Genomic DNA, 18,384 nt, shown 5'->3' with positions numbered 1-18,384 from the left:
TGGTACACACGTGGGGACACATGTATGAGGATATATATGTCAGCATTCAGCTGTAACTGGAAATGTTCTAATGTTCCTATAACATTGGTAAGGGGGCTGGTTAAGGAAATGGCTTTTCTGCCTCTGACATTCAGGGCCATTTGCCAGCTCCCTCTCTCCTTGTTCTTTCTCACTTTAGTAAGCTCTCTGTGCTTGGCTTCTCTTAACCATAGAAGGGTTAAAGCCAAGGAGAGGATAGTAACTGACTCATCAAGCCAGAAGCTGGAAAGAGGCTGATAATCTTCTGTGTAACCTTTGTCGGTAAGAAAAGACGTGACTTCCCTGCCAGTCCCTGTCCTTCACACTATGAGGAAGAGTCCTGACATGAAATCAGAAGCCCTGAGAATCTATTCTTGGCTCTTCCACTTATTATTATGTGACCTTGGCTGGCTACTACATCTCTCTAGGTTTCAGTTTCCTCCTTCATAAGTATTCTGGGTAGTAAGGAAGGAGAGGGAATGCAAAGGCCTGAGGTGCTGAGGGAGAGCTACATGGTGCTGTGTCTAAAGGAGGACAAGAAACATTCCGAGAAGGAGCAATGACTTGATCAAAAGTATGGAAGTGGGCTTGAGCTTTGTGTGTAAGGGAAACCAGGAAGAACCCATGTAGAATAAAATTCAAACTTCTTACAATTGCCTATGAGGTCCTACATGATTTGGCTGTTGTCTAGTGCTCATTCTTATCTAACCTCTTGTTCATTGTATTCCAGTCATACTGACTTCCTTTTGGTTCTTTGAAAAGGCCTTAGTGCCTTTCCATTTGATGCTCTCTCTCTCTGCTTTAAATATACTTCTCAAGAATTAATATGGTTACCTACTCTTTGTTTTTTTAGAGCTTTATAGTTATACATGATAGTTAGGCTCAACCTACTTCTTATTATTCAGTTCTTAGCCAAAATTCACTTCTCCAGGGAGAGGTGTTCTTTGACCCTTTTACCTAATGTGCTTGTCTCCTAATATTTATCAATATTTAAAATGTCCAACAATTAAATTTTTATTAATTCATCCTTTAGATATAGTTGCAGGTAATGTATATATGAATATATTCATTGAAGAATTTATTGTTAAATAAATTATGGTATGTACAATGGACAAAGAGAATGAAACAGCTCTTTTAGTCTTGATGGAGAATGATATCAATATATATTATTAAATTTTTAAAACCAAGATGACTGAGTTGTACACTTAAGATTTGTGTAGTTTATTGTATATATAAAATACTGAGTTTTAAAAATAAGATACAGAATAGTGTGTATTGTATACCATCATTTGTGTATAAAATGAGAATATATAAACATAGATGTATAAATACATGCTTGTCTACAATGGGCCTCTCTCTTGAATAGAGCAGCTCTTCCCATCACTGTTATCCTGTGCTTGGTTAGAGACTGTGTGGTACTTATCCCTTTAACAAAAATCTATTTTTTTGATATTTAATTTTTAGTGCTGGGAATGTGACTTAGTGGTAGAGTGCTTGCCTGTTTCACATGAGGCCTTGGGTTCAATTCCTAGCAGCACTACCACAACAATAAAATTCAAAAATTGTTTTTTTGTGGTGCTGGGGATTGAACCTAGGGCTCTATGCATGCTACGTAAGCACTCTATCAACTGAGCTATACCCCCAGACCCAAAATTCAATTTTTGAATTTTGGTCTTCGTTACTATCCCAAGGATCTTAGGAAAAATGCTAACAAATAGACTTCTTCCGAAGTAGTTATTATGGTCACTCCATAATAACTTGAGTTAGTCTAGACTCCGTATCCTACTAAGAGTGGCCCTCCCTATCTGCTAATTGATTGTCTCTGGAAAGACACACAAAATATTAGTAGTAGTGGTTGCCAGTAGGCAAAGTGATTGGGAGACATTTATGGAGTACCACTTGCTGGATGTAATGGTGTATGCATGCCTGTCATCCCAGTGACTTGAGGCTGAGGCAGGAGGATTGCAAGTTTGAGGTCAGCCTCAGCATTTTAGCAAGGCTCTAAGCAACTAAGTGATACCCTGTCTCAAAATAAAAAATTAAAAAGGCTTAGTGGTTAAGTGCCCCTGGGTTCAATCTCCAATTCCCCGCCACCACCACCAAAAAAAATCAAATTGGAACAAATACTGAAGGAAACTTCTTGTTTTTTTTTTGTTGTTGTTGTTTTGTTTGTTTTACAGTGCTGGGGATTGAACCCAGGGTTTCATGCATGCTAGGCAAGTACTCTACCACTGAGTAATTTCCCCAGCCCACAGGTGATGATTTCCAAACATTAAATGGACATCAGAATCACCCACTGATTCTTTGTACCAGCTTATAATAAAGAAGTACATTTTTGGGGGGCCGGGGAGATAGTTCAGTTGGTAGAGTGCTTGCCTCGCATGCACAAGGCCCTGGGTTCAATCCCCAGCACACCCAACAACAACAACAACAACAACAAAAAGAAGCACATTTTTGGATTCTGTGGTTCTGATTCAGTAGGTCTGAGTTTGGGCCTAGGAATCTATGTTTTAACAAATTCCATAGGTAACAGGGATGTGAGTGATCTGGAGACCCTATTCTGAATAACACCAATGCAGTCTTGATCCTTATTAGGAAGAGTCACATCTGTGATATTATTTCTTCTTAACATATTCCCAGGATGGAAAAGAAGCAACCATCACCCCAATCTTATAAACATAAAAAAATGAGACCCAGAGATAGTGTACTTTTCAATCACACACACACACACACACAATATAAAGGCCAGAGTATCTGTCCAGTCAGCTCAGGTGTGGTGGAAGATAGCTTACTCTCACAGGACAGTTCCAGGCCTTATCGTTACTGGATAGATTTTATGACTATTCCTGTCTCTTGTTTGAGGATGAAGTTGTACCCCTAATCACTTGTTCTTTCTGGTGTATCTCAGGGAGGGCAATGAGCCAGGGGAGACCACCCAGATTACATACCGTGAACTTCTGGTCCAAGTTTGTCAGTTCAGCAATGTTCTCCGTAAACTGGGTGAGTGTGGGGGTGTGGGAAAGGGCCTGACCTTGGGATATCTGAGGATTTGTGGGGAGAAGACAGGATGGAATAAAAATCTGGTATTAGAGGGGCAGAAAAGTTAGCTGGGAGGAGGGCCAGCTGGATGGGAAGGAATAAGTAGCATCAGGAAGGGTCCATGGTCCATGTTCTGTGTCTTTTACCTGCAGGCATTCAGAAGGGTGACCGAGTGGCCATCTACATGCCCATGATCTTGGAGCTCGTGGTGGCCATGCTGGCATGTGCCCGCCTGGGGGCTTTGCACTCCATTGTGGTAGGAGTCTGGACTGGTGAAAAGGGGTAGTAGATGGGGACAGGACTCTGGAGAAATAGGTTGGGCTTGGGTGACAGATTTTAAATAACAAACTAAGGAGCTTAGAGTGTTTGTGTCATAGGTCCAACTCAGTTATTCAGGACCCTGGCTTAGAGATCCTGTTTCATGAGCACTTCTTTCCTTGTTCACTCAATCTCTGGGGCCTCCCTCTCTCCTTCAGTTTTTCTTTCCCTCCCTAGTTTGCAGGCTTCTCTGCAGAGTCTTTATGTGAACGGATCCTGGATTCCAGTTGCAGCCTTCTCATCACTACAGGTGACTAATTTTCTCACTCATTCTCCAAAACCCTTGAGTCCACACCTTGAATTTTGGTCTTTAATCAGCTCGTTGGTTTGGAGCTGCTCAGAATGGAAGGTAGGCACTGCCTGCCTTTCCTCTCCTGCCCCACCTCAGCTGACCTTCTGTCAGCCCAAATCAGCTGGAAGAGCCAGAGTCAAGAGGCCCACTCAGGAAGAGCCCTAAGGACATTGTGCCTGCTAGGGAGTATAGCGCCTACTAAGGCTTCGAATGTTTATTGCTCCCAAAGATGCCTTCTACAGGGGGGAAAAGCTTGTGAACCTGAAGGAGCTGGCCGACGAGTCCCTGGAGAAGTGTCGGGAAAAGTAAGTGGCTAGTGCTCGGGGTTGATTGAGCCTTTCCCCAGTGACAGCTTTCCTTGTCCCGCCCGCCCTGCCTAAATGAACATGGGTGAGTCTCACCAACTTCTCTTTTAAGCCAATTGGGCTACCACTTCAGGCTTTTCTTTCCTCCAGGGGTTTCCCAGTGAGATGCTGCATTGTGGTCAAGCACCTGGGGCGGGCAGAGCTGGGCACGGGTGACTCCCCCAGCCAGTCTCCCCCAATTAAGAGGCCATGCCCAGATGTACAGGTGAGTCTGGCACTGCTATACCCTCCTCTAGGCTCAGATTTCCTCCCTCTTCCTGCCCAAGAAGTGTCTGATGTTTTCTTTACTTCATCATAATACTAAGGATCTGGGAGACATTGTAGGAATGCTGCCTTTTGCAGGGCTGGCTGGGAACAGGGGACTTTGACCTTGAATATGAATAGAGAGGCCCTTGGACCTCAGGAACTTAGCATGAAAAGTTATGCAGGAGACTTCTTGTGCTGGTTGGAGTATCTTGATTGGCACAGGTGATCCTAAGGACGTGGGCTTGGGTTGGAAACATGCCAACTTGGGTGATTGTATATAGTCATATTGACTGGGCTATGACTTAGGGTGGGCTATCTTTATAGACAAGGGGATGCCTACCACAGAAGGTCCCGGGGTCCAGCCCTCAGGATGGCTCTTTAGCTTTGAATCCAGTGCTTCTGGTGGGAGCAGTAGAAAAACTGATGGTGGCCTCCAGGTGTGAGGGGCATTAAGTAATAAAAGTTCTGGGGTTCAAAAGAACAGAAGTTACTTAGATTCAGTGACTTAAAGGACCCTGAGTTGTCTTTCTTTTCCCCCCTCTGAGTGGTTTTGAGGCTAGACTGGCCCTAGTTTAGTTTAGGGAGATCAGAGAGTCCAATCAGTGTTAGGGATTCTACACATATAGGGGCTGGAATTAGGATTAGGAAAATAGAGACAGGGGGAACTAGTAAGAGGGGGAACCTGAGACATTCAGGAGTTTAGAACACACTCACCCTTCCCTCCCACCTCTCTGTCCTTGGACCTTGCTCATCAGCCTTTCCATTCCATGGGCTCTTAACAGGATAAGCTGAAAGAGAAATTCAAGTGCATCCAGCCCCAGGTATCCACTTCTGCACTGCCTTGGGCACTGCTTCCCTATGTGCTTGTCATATGTCCATCTGCTTCTTGCTTGTTTGTCCCATTGAGGTGGCTGCCAGACCTAACATCCTTCCCTTGCTCCTGCAATCCTTGACATCTATGTCACTCAGAAGTGTTGTGAAATCAAATGTCTGTTGTTGCCTCTGTCAACTAGAATACAGCAAGAATTTCATTCCTGATGCTTAGACCCCTGTGGAAGAGAGAACCAGGTAACCTGTCAGAAAACATTTACTGTGTAGTTAGCTAGGGCAGAGCCAGGAGAGACAGAAGAGGAACAGGCAGAGGAGGTACACAGCTCCTGACTTGGGAATTCACCATCAAGTTGAGGAGTTAGACAAATGAAAAAATAAGTTTTATATAGGACAGTAGAAGATTCCTAAATACATTTATATATTACTTTGGGATTTACAAACTGCACACAACTCTTTGATGTGATTGAATATTAAACTGAACAAAAGTCACACTGCAGGTGTTTCTAAGAAGGGAGGTCCATAAGTGGGTGTTCAGCAGTTTAGGTTAGAGAAGAGAGTGGACCTGGAGTCCAGAAACTAAGTTTTAGCTGTATGACCTTGATTGAATAAATCATCTCTCCCCTCTGGGTTTCATTTTCCTTATTAGTAATAGAGAGATGATAATAAACATGTTTAAAAGCAAACATCTTCTGGGCTGTGGATGTAGCCCAGAAGGGATAGAGCACTTGCTTACCATGCATGAGGTCCCAAGTTTAATCCCCAGAGAAGGAAGGAAGGAAGGAAGGAAATGCCTTTCCTTACTAAAATACAACAAAGCTCACTGTTCCTATATGAGTTTTTCCATCTTCACAGGTTACCTTACTCTAAGTCTTCTATGATAAATCTCTTATGCTAATGGTATATATATAAACCCTTCTTCTCTATTCTCATCAGTATGGCAGAAACAGATCTGGTTCTTAGGAAACACTGCTTTCCTTTTAAAACTCAAGCACGGACCAAATCCCTCTTTTGAAAGGGGTAACAAACTTGGGAGCCTAGGGAACAGGCTCTGGAGCCAGACCACCTGGGTTCAAATTCTGGCTCTGCTACTGTGTAAGCTTGGACCAGTTGCTTAAGCTCTCTTGCTTCAGTTTCCCCATCTGTAAAATAGGATAATAGTTGTAACTGTCTCTAGGATTTTGTCAATATACATATGGTGCTTAATGTGTAACTACTCAATAAATGTTAGCTGTTATTGCTTTCCCTTAATACAGTAGGCTGGCATTTCTTTTTAAATATATTTTTAGTTGTAAGTGGACTCAATATTTTATTTTATTTATTTTTATGTGATTCTGAAGTTCGAACCCAGTGCCTCACATGTACCAGGCAAGCACTCTACCACTGAATCACTACCCTACCCGGCAGACTGACATTTCTAAAAGGAAGACCATAAAACAAATAACAAACTCTTGTAATTCTACCTCAAACTGCAGGCTCTTGGATTTTTACTGTTTGGTAGTGAAAACAATCAGTTTCCAAAAGACCAAAGGGTATAAAAATAGATTTACAAAGTCCAGGTTTGTTGGTCTGAAAGTGGCAGTAAAAGCTATAAAAATCTTGGCCGAGCTCTAGACACTTCATCCTTAAGCAATCTTCACTGGAGGGCCTGGCACAACTTGCAGGTACCCTTCCCAACCATATCACCAGTGAACTCCCTTATATTCCTCTTCCATATCTGGCAGTTCCCCTCCCTGAAGCTATCCTAGTCAGAGAGCAAAGACCAACTTCCCAATTTTTACTTTAGAAAATTTAAACCTTTTCCTGGATGGAAGGCCTCACAGGCCCACACCCAATTCACAGCCAAAGTTTACTTCACTAATTGATCTCATCCTGCTTCCTGGTGCTCATTATTGACTGTACACCTGGAGTACCCCACCTCCTCCACTACTCCCTATACACAAACACACACATAAAAGGAATCAGTTTTACAAGAATACCCTACTTGCAGAACCACAATGTTAACTATTTTTTATCTTATGACAATTCACAGTAGACCAGCATTATTTCTCCAACCAATATTGACATAATTCTGCTTAAATACATTAACATCTTCAGCTCAAGAGATCACTTGGGCTGAGTGCAGTGGTGCATGCCTGTCATCCCAGCAGCTTAGGAGGCTGAGGCAGGAGGATCTCGAGTTCAAAGCCAACCTCAAAAACTTAACAAGACCCTAAGCAACTCAGTGAGGCCCTATCTCTAAATAAAAAATAAACAGGACTGGGAATGTGGGGATGTTGTTCAGTGGTTAAGCATTCCTGGGTTCAATCCCCGGTACAAAAAAAACCAAAAAACAAAAAACAACATTTGGCAGGGAAAAACAGGATCCATGTGATAATATACACAAACCCATTATAGATCTTCTACCAAAAATGTTCTTATATTTTTTAGCTAAGGCAGCTTCTCTCTCTTCTTTTTGTTATTTTTAATGCCACCCTCACTTGGACTGCGATTATCCTTCTTATGATGTTCATATGCTAAAACTTCAAATTCTATAGAGTAAGGGGCAGGTAGAACACAAAGAGGAGTATATGGAGAGTCATTTTCTAATTAATCAAGGTACATGCCTAATACTTCAGGATTTTTTTTAAACTTGGAATTGAACCCAGGGGCACTTTTCCACTTAGCTCTATCCCAGTCCTTTTTACTTTTAAGTTTGAGACACTAAGTTGCTGAGGGTCTCTCTGAGTTATTGAGTCTAGCCTCAAATTTGTGATTCTCCTGTTTCCACCTCCCAAGTTGTTGGGATTACAGGCATGCACCATTATACCCTGCTGCTTTGGGATTTTTTCTTAAACCAAATATACACATAATAAATTAGCATATTTCCATGTAATGGGAGAAGGGCATTTCTTTAACATTGGCATTACTACTTGTCAGCCAGGGCCATCAAACATTGAAGAATCTAATGAAGCCAGGTGTGGGGGCACACACATGTAATCCCACTACTTGGGAGGCTGAAGCAGCAGGATCACAAGTTTGAGGCCAGCATGGGCAACTTAGCAAGACCTTGTCACAAAAGAGAATTTTTTTTAAATGCTGGGGATGTAGCTCAGTGGTAGAATACTTGCTTAGCAAGTAAGGCCCTGGCTTGAATCCCAAGTACTTAAAAAAATCCAATTAATATAAAAGGGCTTTGAGACATCTAAAGCAAACCCCAAACAGTTCTCATATCATCACACCCTTAAGTATATCTTCCAGTGGTCATTGAACTTAACCTCTATCCCTTCTGACATTCACTAGTCTTCCCCAACCCTCCCCAACGTACCCCCAGGACATTCCAAAACTTAATGTTTATTAAATAATATCCTTTTCTTTTGGTGTTTTCAAAGTCTTTTGAGGTGGTAAGGCCAGAATGACTATCCTCATTTAAAAAAATTTTTTTTTAGTTGTCGATGGACCTTTACTTATTTATTTATATGCGGTGCTGAAGGTTGAACCCAGGGTGTCACACATCCCAGGCAACCGCTGTACCACTGAGCTACAACCCCAGCCCATGACTATCCTCATTTCAAAAAGGAGTAACTTGAGGTAGACTGACTTGCTCAAGGGCACATAGCTAGGAAGTGGCAGAAGTGGAATTAAAATCCAGTGTAATTTTTTGATAAATCCAGGGATTCCAATTTTACCCAACAAAGAGTAGATTTAAAAAACTGGTGTTCCAAGAGGCGATATAGCTCAGCGTGGTGGCACATGCCTGTAATCCCTGCAATTCAGAAGGCTGAGGAAGAGGAATTGAAAGTTTAGAGACAACTTCAGCAACTTAGTAAAACCCTGTTTCAAAATAAAAAATAAAAAGAGCTGGGGATGTAGCTCAGTGGTAAAGCACCTATGGGTTCAATCCTCAGTACCAAAAAAAAAAAAAAAAGATATAGGTCTAGGGATATAGCTTAGTGGTAGGATAGATGCCTATTCTGGGTACTATACCCAGCATTGTTCTCCTTCGCCCCCAAAAAAATGATATTGCAAAAAAGTGATGTAGCTATGAAAGGACAATAGTCTCAGACTTGAGATAATTTTCAGGATGACAGATCTAGGTCGTTATCAATTATTCTTCCTCCTGGGAGGAATCCACTTTGGTCCTTCTCCATCATCCTGAAGCAAGGCTTCCTGCTGAATGGAACCTATCTCCTCAAGCAGAAACTGCTATGGGAAACCCCCCGGGTATCAGTTGCTGTAAAGGCAAGAGAGAACCCCCTGATGTGGATATGTTCTGGATATACAGGAAAAAGTGCTTGGATCAAGATCTGTTGATTTCTTTTACTACTAACAGGGTTGAGTGCCCACCTCACCTGTAGACTCTGACTAATTTTGCATTTCTAAATTGTGTGGTGTCTGCATCCCTACTGATGAGCCACTAGTTCCATAGTACATGTGTGTATGCAGGCTGTGTGTGCATACTCATTCATCCAACAAAAAATGTCTTTTGAGTGTCAGGGACTTTACCAGGTGTTGGGGACTTAGGGGTAAAAAAAGGGCAGATGTGCCCCTGCCATCCTAGAGGTCACTATCTAGTTGGGGGATACAATAATCAAGCAAACAATTAAATAAAATCAGTGGAAATATGTCCTATTTGAGAAATACAATGTTGTGGTTAATAAAATTAGCAGGAATGGGATGGGAATCTATCAGATATTGTTTAGGTAAAACCCTTCTAAGAAGGTGACATTTCAGCTGAGAATTGAAGGATGGGAAGGAACCAATTCAGCCTGAGCCTTGGTGAGGGGAGTGCTAGGGTAGAGGTGGAATAAGGATGTCAGGGTGCTTGAAGAACCCAGGAGACCTGTGGTTCCATTTGTTTTGTTTTGCCCCATTCTATCCTTGCCCTCCTTCCCTTCCTGTAACTTCATCTACTAGTCCCACCCCATCCCTCCAGGTGCCAGGTAGGGCTATCTCCTGCTCCCATCATGAGTTGCTCATAGCCCTTCCCTGGCCATTCTTGTCTTCTTCTCTCTGCAGATCTCCTGGAATCAAGGGATTGATCTGTGGTGGCATGAACTCATGCAAGAGGCAGGGGATGAGTTTGAACCTGAGTGGTGTGACGCTGAAGACCCACTCTTCATCCTATACACCAGTGGCTCCACAGGCAAACCCAAGGCAAGTGTATATGTATGGTTGTCTGTACTATGTAGGAATAAAAAGTGGGTTTCTGAGAAGGCATGTAGCAACAGGAATTTTATTCTACAACCCTGAGTTTTAGAAATGTCACATTACCTTTTCTAAATCAAATTAAGATGCAAATTCTCAGTTACTAGATGGTGAAGCCCAGGGTGAGACAAGACAGATGGGGGCTTTCATGGTTCCCAGAAAAGGGTGAAAGGACCAGTCCATGTGACTGACATGGATGCTATTTGACCATTCTCTCATGGTTTGGTTGGAAGAGAGCTGTCACTTTCAATTCAAGGTCAAGGGTGGGCACAGGAATTTCTCTTGGGTTTCTTGGACCTTAGCTCTTAGAGTTCAATTACTTCTTCATGGTTCACTGTTGACGTCTACTCCTCTGCCACAAAGACTTAACAAAACTGACTTTCTGATTGATCTGAAAGACTTGAAAGCTATGTCACTCTGTTTCTACCCACCCCATCCCTAAGTTTTTCTCTCCATGCTTTGGAATACCCCTCAATTTTGGCCTCTCTTTTCTAGGGATAGGTTAGGGATGGAATAAGAGTAACTACTTATTCCAGTCACTCTCACAATGTGCAATTGAGTGTGTGGATGCAAATACACAGATGCAAGTGTGTGTGTGTGTGTGAGTGCTGCGGATGGCTTAGACATATAATCTGAGGTTCCTGGGGACTATGGTGTATGCCTGTAATCCTAGCAACTCAGGAGGTTGAGGCAAGAGGATTGCAAGTTCAAGAACTGGGAATTTTGAGCCTAGCTCAAAAAAATAAAAAAAATTTGAGCCTGGGAATTTTGAGCCTAGCTCAAAAAAATAAAAAGGTCTGGGGATGTAGCTCAGTGGTAGAATACCCATGGGTTCAGTCCCCAGTACCAAATATAAATAAATACAATTTGAGGGTGTGGGTGGGAATGATGGGATGCTGTGCATGTGTGATATCAGGAATGTGATAAAGGAGATAAGATGAGAGCATGGAGAAAGAAGATGGAAGAGAGACAATGCTGTAAAAGGGATGCTGGCAGGGTCAGAATCCCTGAGAAAGGCTGCTCTAGCTCTGCCCAGCTTCCAGTTTTTGGTCAGTGGAGTTGGGTACAAGACCCCAACCTGAAGCACCATTCCTTCACAGGGTGTGGTGCACACAGTTGGCGGTTACATGCTTTATGTGGCTACGACCTTCAAGTATGTGTTTGACTTCCACACAGAGGATGTGTTTTGGTGCACAGCAGACATTGGCTGGATCACTGGTCATTCCTATGTCACCTATGGACCACTGGCAAATGGTGCCACCAGTGTTTTGGTGAGAATGGAGCTGAAACCCATGGTCACCTGGCCTAGCTGGGGGATGGACAAGGTTATCCTGGGTGACTGCTTCCCAAGGCACTTATTCTAGGAGGCAGTGGGACTTACACAATGACTTGTTTCCTGGAAAAAGAGGAGTCCTTGAGGGAGTTGTGTATGGTGACTAGAAAGTTCTCTGCTTGTCTGGGCAGGCACTGAAGACATGGTTGGTTGGATAGGGCAAACTATTGAAGCTGAGGGAATGTTAGGGGAGTGGAAGAACTATTGGGAAGGACCAGGAATGATCTACTTTCACTGGGATCAGTTTGAAGGGATCCCTACATACCCCGATGTGAGTCGACTGTGGAGTATCGTGGACAAATACAAGGTGACCAAGTTCTACACAGCTCCCACAGCCATTCGTCTGCTCATGAAGTTTGGAGATGAACCTGTCATCAAGTGAGACCCCCTTCCCAGTTGCTGTCCCATCAATATCCTTCAGAGCTGGGTGCTGTCCTTTGTGCATAGTTTCTTTCATTGTCCCAATTCCCTGACCTGAATAGGGGAGGAGGTAAGAGAAGGACCAGGACATGTGTACCCTGGCTCCCAGTGGTACTCAGAAATTTCCTCTCTCCCATTCCCTGCCCAAGGCATAGCCGGGCATCCTTGCAGGTGCTAGGGACAGTGGGTGAACCTATCAACCCTGAGGCCTGGCTGTGGTACCACCGGGTGGTAGGTGCCCAGCGCTGCCCCATCGTGGACACCTTCTGGCAAACAGAGACAGTGAGTGAGGGGTTCAGAAGGCTGGGCTCAGGGACAATGTTGGAAAACTGACTCAAACCCCTGATCTATGACTTCCACAGGGTGGCCACATGCTGACCCCCCTCCCTGGTGCCACACCCATGAAACCTGGTTCTGCTGTGAGTGAATTTCCCCTGTTGGTTCTGGGCTGGGCAGGGGTAGGGTCTTGGGGCATTTGGCCTACTAGAGAGTGGGGCACTGGACCTATATGTATGAGGAATTTGGGGTTCTGGTGCTCCTTGGTAGTTGAGTAAGAATTGTCTCATTCCTTTTCTTGGGTTCTGTCTCCTATTTGCTTTTAGTCCTTCCCATTCTTTGGTGTAGCTCCTGCAATCCTGAATGAGTCTGGGGAAGAGTTGGAAGGTGAAGCTGAAGGTTATCTGGTAAGGCCCTGGCTTTGCCTGGGGTGAGGGGACTTTGAAGAAGAGAAAGGATCTACTACCAAGGGTACTCTGCTTCAGAGTTAATAACCTAGTCTGTCCTGGTAGCTGCTTAGAACTGAAGCTCCTCAGTTGGGGGTTTGTTCTCTGCTAAAAGACTTCAGGGGGAATCCTTATAGATACTTTGCATCTCTGCCTTTTGGTGCACAAAGATCACTGGATCTTTTATTTATTTATTTATATGTGGGCATCAAACCCAGGGCCTCACACATACTGAGCCACAACTCCAGCACTCTTATGGGCCTTTTAAGAATCTGTTCAAAGGTTGCCTATGATACTTTTTTGGGTATGAAAGACAGTCCTAATTTTTCCTTTGGCAAAATTCTTGAGACAGAAGGCTTAAAAATAGTAGGCAAGTAGGTTCTTGAGTCAGTCTACCTGCATTCAAATCCTGGCTCTACCTCTTCTGTGACCTCAGAGAAGTCACCTAATACCTTTAAACCTAACTTTTCTTATTTGGAAAGTTGGGTTATAATAGTACTTTTGTCTCCTGTGGCTGTTTGGTTGATTAAATTAGATAATTCATGCAAAGGGGTTAGCACAGAACCTAAAAGTTAGTGCTCAATAAAGTTAGCTATTACTAACATTTGTGTTAGTACTTAATAGGGCTCTTATCAGCCATGTCCTCCAGATCCTAAGCAATTTCATTTTCCCAAGAACAAGTTAGTAACAGGGGTTAGGACTTGAATCTAGGCCTTCTGACTCAGACTAGAATTCCATCTGTCCTATCAATCTGCTACCACAGAGTATTATTATTTACTCATGTGTGGGTCCCACTTTTTTTGTTGTTTTGTTTTTGGTGTGGTACTGGAGATTGAACCCAGGGGCACTCTACCACTGAGCTATATCCCTAGTCCTTCTTATTTTTTGAGATAGAGTCTTGATAAGTTGTCCAGGATGTTCTTGAACCTGTAACCCCTGCCCCCCCCCCCCCCCGCTTAGTCTCCTGAACAGAAGGCATTATAGTCATGTGCCACCACATCTGTTTGAGTTCCATTTTTTTATATGACTGTTTTCATTTTGCTTTAAGATGGACTTATTTTTCTAAGGGATTACCCAAAAGGAGATTCAGATTTACTAAAAGCTTATGACTAACAGAATACTGTGTGAAGAAGTTTCCACATACTATTAATTTAATCCTCAAAATAACTTTAGAAGATAGAAATTATTTTCTTGGGTTTACAAATGAGGATTCTGAAGCTCAGAGGAGCAAAGTTACTTTCCCATGATCACACAGCTAGTAAGTGGCGGAGTTGGGATTCGAAGCCAGGATCATCCATCTCCAAAGCTTATACTTTGTCTTACTTCTCAGGAATGGACTTTAGGGTATTTTCCCTCATGTTTAGCAAAGCTGTGATTATCTTCCTCTGAGACAGCCTAGCAGTTGTGATCACTGTGCCTTCCTCCCTCCACAGGTGTTTAAACAGCCCTGGCCAGGGATAATGCGCACGGTTTATGGGAACCACACACGCTTTGAGACCACCTACTTTAAGAAGTTCCCCGGGTACTACGTGACAGGAGATGGTGAGCCTTGGCTATCCTCTCCTTGCACCTCCCCTAAGACATACCTTCACCTTCAGTTTTCCAGAAGAGTTGGTTAGGAATGAAGAACAGAAATGAACATGTCCTAAATATCAGTGTCTGGTAACTAGGCAGAGCCACAGAGGAATGAGTATTGCAGGAAAGGTCTCAGTATGATGCCATCTGACATTAAATGTCTGAGATTTTTCTTGTTTCTTGCTCCTGTGCTACTGTGTCATCCATGTTAGGGGCCTGTTTGTCCACTAGGCCACTCATCCATAAGTATTTATTGGGCATCTACTATGCCCAACCACTGATTTAATAATCACAAGGGATATTACTATGAATAACATAGTCAAAGTATCTGTTATCATGGGATTTATATTATAGTTGGAAGGGGACAGACAATAAATCCAACAAACAAGTAAATAAGCTTATCTTAGGTAGAGGTAAGTAGTATGATAAAAATAATGTGATAAAGAGTGTCTTCAGGGACAGCTACTAAACACAGAGTAGAGAGTGGTCAGAGGTGGCTTTTCTGAACTGATATTTGAGCAGAGACTTGAGGGGTGAAAAAGAACCAGATACAGGGAAATTGAGATTTAAGAGTATTGTGTGCAGTGGGATACAAGTTGGTCTTTTTGTTGTTGTTGTTGTTTGTTTGTTTGTTGTGGTGCTGGGTAACTAACCCAGGGCCTTGTGCATGCTAGGCAAGTGCTCTACCATTAAGTTACACCCCCAGCTCCAACACAGCTTGAAATGAAAGAGGAATGGACTGAAGCCTGTATGGCTAGTAAGCACAGGGAAACATATCACATGAAGCTGGAGAGGTAAATAATATAGGGTCTTGTGGGCCATGATGAGCAGTTTAGATTTTATTCAAAGCACAATGAGAGACATTTACAGGTTGTAAGCAGGGGAGTGATAACTAATTTACTGTTTAGAAAACAACTACCTGGGTTATAGAATATAGATTTGTGATGGGTATATTAGTTATTTACTGCCACAGAATCAATTACCCTCAAAGTTGGTAGCTTAAAATAATGAGTATTATATTATCTCATACAGTTTCTGAGTATCAGGAGCAGTAAACTGCTTAGCTGGTTGGTTCTTGGTTAAGTGTCTCTCATGGGTTGCAATCAAACTGTTGGTAGGGGCTGTAGTTATCTGAAGGTATGACAGAGGACCCACTTCCTTACTGACTCACATGGCTCTTGGCAACAATACTCAGTTCCTCACCATCTGGGTTTCTCTGTAGGGCTACTCACAATGTGGCTGCTGGCTTTCCCTAGAGTACATGATCTGAGAGAATGTATCCAAGATGGAAGCCATTGTCTTCTGTAATCTAATCTCAGAAATTACATCCCATCATTTCTATCAAATTCTGTTGATTACATGCACTGACCCTATACAATGAGAAAAAGTACTATACAGGGCTTTAAATACCAGAAGGTGGGGATCAGTGGGGGCATCATGGAGGTTGGAAGCAGGAAGACTTGTTAGAAGTCTACAGCTGTGGGTATGGCAGTTTGGTAATATGGATCACATATCCTATCGTGGGGTATTTATTATGTGGTGCATTTCTTCCCAGGCTGCCGGCGCGACCAGGATGGCTATTACTGGATCACTGGCAGGATTGATGACATGCTTAATGTATCTGGTGAGGGCCCAGGACCCCCTACCATTTCATTAGCTCTGTTCCCCTGACAACTCCCAGCTAAAGCCTTCCTAGAGACCCAGGACTGTCCTTTGACCAGACCATGTGTGGAATGTGGTATTCAGTTCTGGGCCCAGGTTTTGGAAGAATGATCAGCACTGGAAAATGCCTAGAAGAGGGATCCAGGGTGGTGAGGTAACTGGAAACATGCCACGTGAGGACTGAATGAAGGGCATTCCCCATGTGACCCGACTGGGTCTGCCCTGTGGGTACTGATGGAACAAAGGCTGGGGCAAAGGCTGGAATCTCTCATGGCATTTCCTTTCTCTTGACAAGGACACTTGCTGAGTACAGCAGAGGTGGAGTCAGCACTTGTGGAACACGAGGCTGTGGCAGAAGCAGCTGTGGTGGGCCATCCTCATCCTGTGAAGGGCGAATGCCTCTACTGCTTTGTTACCCTGTGTGATGGCCACAGCTTCAGCCCTACCCTCACTGAGGAGCTCAAGAAGCAGAGTGAGGAGCCCCTCTGGGCAAGGACTAGAGGGTCTGCTTGTTGTTAGGGAGGGGCTGCAGCATGGTTCCCCAAACCATGAATAGAGCTCAGGGGTCCCACGAGCTGATCAATCTCTACTTACTCAGTTTCCGTTAGTCTTTCCATGAAGAGAATAATAGTAGCCAACATTTATATAATACTTTTTTGTGCCACCACTGGGCTCAGTGCTTTAAATGCATGACCCCACTTAATCCCTATAATCACCTCCATGAAACAGATCCTATTGTTACTCTAGTTTTAAAGATGAAGAAACTTCAGGTACAGAGAAGTTAAATCACTTGCCTAAGACTACACTTCCTGAAAGGTGTATTTAAATTCTGGCAGGCTGATTCTAGAGCCAAAGTTCCATGAAGATGGATTAAGATGTAATAAGAGAGGCAGAGAACCTGAGAAGGACTCTATAGGCAGGTGGGGAACAGATGGGAAACCAAACCATCTCTCCCTTGGCTTTTGGGAGTCTGGCTAAAGGTGCTGAAGAAATACTTGATGCTTTGTTGATTACAGTAAGAGAAAAAATTGGCCCGATTGCCACACCAGACTACATCCAGAATGCACCTGGCTTGCCTAAAACCCGCTCAGGTATGTTCAGATACCTCGAGGGATTGGGTTTATGCTGAGGCTCAGTGGTGTGGGGTGTGTGGATGAAAGCCTTTGGCAGGGCTGGGTGGGTTAGTGCTGTCACTAAGTAACCAGAGGCCTGTGGTCCCCCAGGGAAAATCATGAGGCGAGTGCTTCGGAAGATTGCTCAGAATGACCACGACCTGGGGGATACATCTACAGTGGCTGATCCATCTGTCATCAGTCACCTCTTTAGCCACCGCTGCCTGACCATCCAGTGAACAAGACTCTCCTTTACTCAGGATTTTCCTGCTTGGCTCTCCAAAGTTCTGCCCATCCTCCCTGTCCCCAATCCAGGAGTACCAAGGGCCAATCCTGACCCACACTTTGTTCCTATACGGAAACGGTTTCCTGTGACTGTCAGGCGAAAGGGACAAAGGCCCAAGTCAGCCTCGGACTAATATGTCTCCAGTCTCCAAAGAACTTTCCAAGTCCAGTATAGGGACCTGAAGGCCATGTCCCTAACCCAAGTTAATTGTTCAGAGGGTAAATGAGGGCCTAGACTGAAGCTGGGAGCCAACCCTATAATCCTGTGTCAGCTTTCTCAGGAAGCACCAGTACTTATCTTGGAAATGCACTTGTCTTTAGGAATGACAGTTTGTGAGTCAGGAATAATAATTATTTTTTAAAATACTTTGCTGCTTCTGTTCTGAATCTGAATTCCCCCATTTGCTCCAGACACTATGTAAGCCGGTTCAATCTCCAGATACTTTTTGGATCATCTACTTCTCAGAAGGAGTGGGTGTATTTTGTTACTAGGATCAGAGGACCTTGTGTTCCTTGTCCTGTACCCACCTTTCTATGAACAGAGGCCTGCCCATGAGAGACACACTCACATGAAACTCTTTTTCTTGCCCTATTCATGCTTAAGCCCCATGGTTGTAGGAATAAAGTTTGTAACCTTAAGAAGGTGGTGACTGGTTTCTTAGGTATCTTTCAGGCTGCATATGCAGCTGCTCTGTGTGGCAGGTAGGAAGGGACGTGATATTCCCCAGGACTACCTCAGTGTCTTCCTTCTAAAAATTTTGTTTTGGGCAAAGGCAGGCAGGGCTTCACTCATAGGAACTCTGACAAGTCCTTCAGTTAAGCAAGAGTGACTGAAGCCAGTTCACAACTTTCATGTCCCACTGGGGTTGCCTTCCCATCCGGGCTTCTGCAAGGGACCCTCACTTTTCCCTATGGTCCTGTGGGAGTGTTAGTGAGTGACTAAAGATTGGGACTTCAGCATCCCATCCATTGAGTCTGGACC

General features: G+C 43.7%; 1 protein-coding gene across 2 annotated transcripts in view; it reads left to right on the top strand.

The window, feature by feature from the left end:
• The window catches only part of Acss2 (acyl-CoA synthetase short chain family member 2), a 45,450-nt gene extending 27,681 nt beyond the window's left edge, over positions 1 to 17,769 (top strand). Inside the window, exons 3-19 of one of the 2 annotated variants that reach the window (XM_047540922.1) lie at positions 2,927 to 3,018; positions 3,210 to 3,313; positions 3,553 to 3,625; positions 3,897 to 3,972; positions 4,123 to 4,237; positions 5,061 to 5,099; positions 10,105 to 10,242; positions 11,394 to 11,564; positions 11,871 to 12,004; positions 12,196 to 12,328; positions 12,409 to 12,465; positions 12,649 to 12,729; positions 14,202 to 14,310; positions 15,899 to 15,967; positions 16,301 to 16,477; positions 17,022 to 17,096; positions 17,229 to 17,769. In XM_047540922.1, coding sequence (XP_047396878.1) covers positions 2,927 to 3,018; positions 3,210 to 3,313; positions 3,553 to 3,625; positions 3,897 to 3,972; positions 4,123 to 4,237; positions 5,061 to 5,099; positions 10,105 to 10,242; positions 11,394 to 11,564; positions 11,871 to 12,004; positions 12,196 to 12,328; positions 12,409 to 12,465; positions 12,649 to 12,729; positions 14,202 to 14,310; positions 15,899 to 15,967; positions 16,301 to 16,477; positions 17,022 to 17,096; positions 17,229 to 17,356 — 1,771 coding nt within the window. In that variant the 3' untranslated portion in view covers positions 17,357 to 17,769. The remainder of the gene's footprint in view (positions 1 to 2,926; positions 3,019 to 3,209; positions 3,314 to 3,552; positions 3,626 to 3,896; positions 3,973 to 4,122; positions 4,238 to 5,060; positions 5,100 to 10,104; positions 10,243 to 11,393; positions 11,565 to 11,870; positions 12,005 to 12,195; positions 12,329 to 12,408; positions 12,466 to 12,648; positions 12,730 to 14,201; positions 14,311 to 15,898; positions 15,968 to 16,300; positions 16,478 to 17,021; positions 17,097 to 17,228) is intronic. The other variant, XM_047540924.1, reaches the window with a different exon arrangement.
• The last annotated feature ends 615 nt before the right edge of the window (positions 17,770 to 18,384 follow it).

The sequence above is a fragment of the Sciurus carolinensis genome, chromosome 2 (assembly GCF_902686445.1).
Source record: "Sciurus carolinensis chromosome 2, mSciCar1.2, whole genome shotgun sequence".
NCBI lineage: Eukaryota > Metazoa > Chordata > Mammalia > Rodentia > Sciuridae > Sciurus > Sciurus carolinensis.
This window is presented reverse-complemented; position numbering and strand designations above follow the sequence as displayed.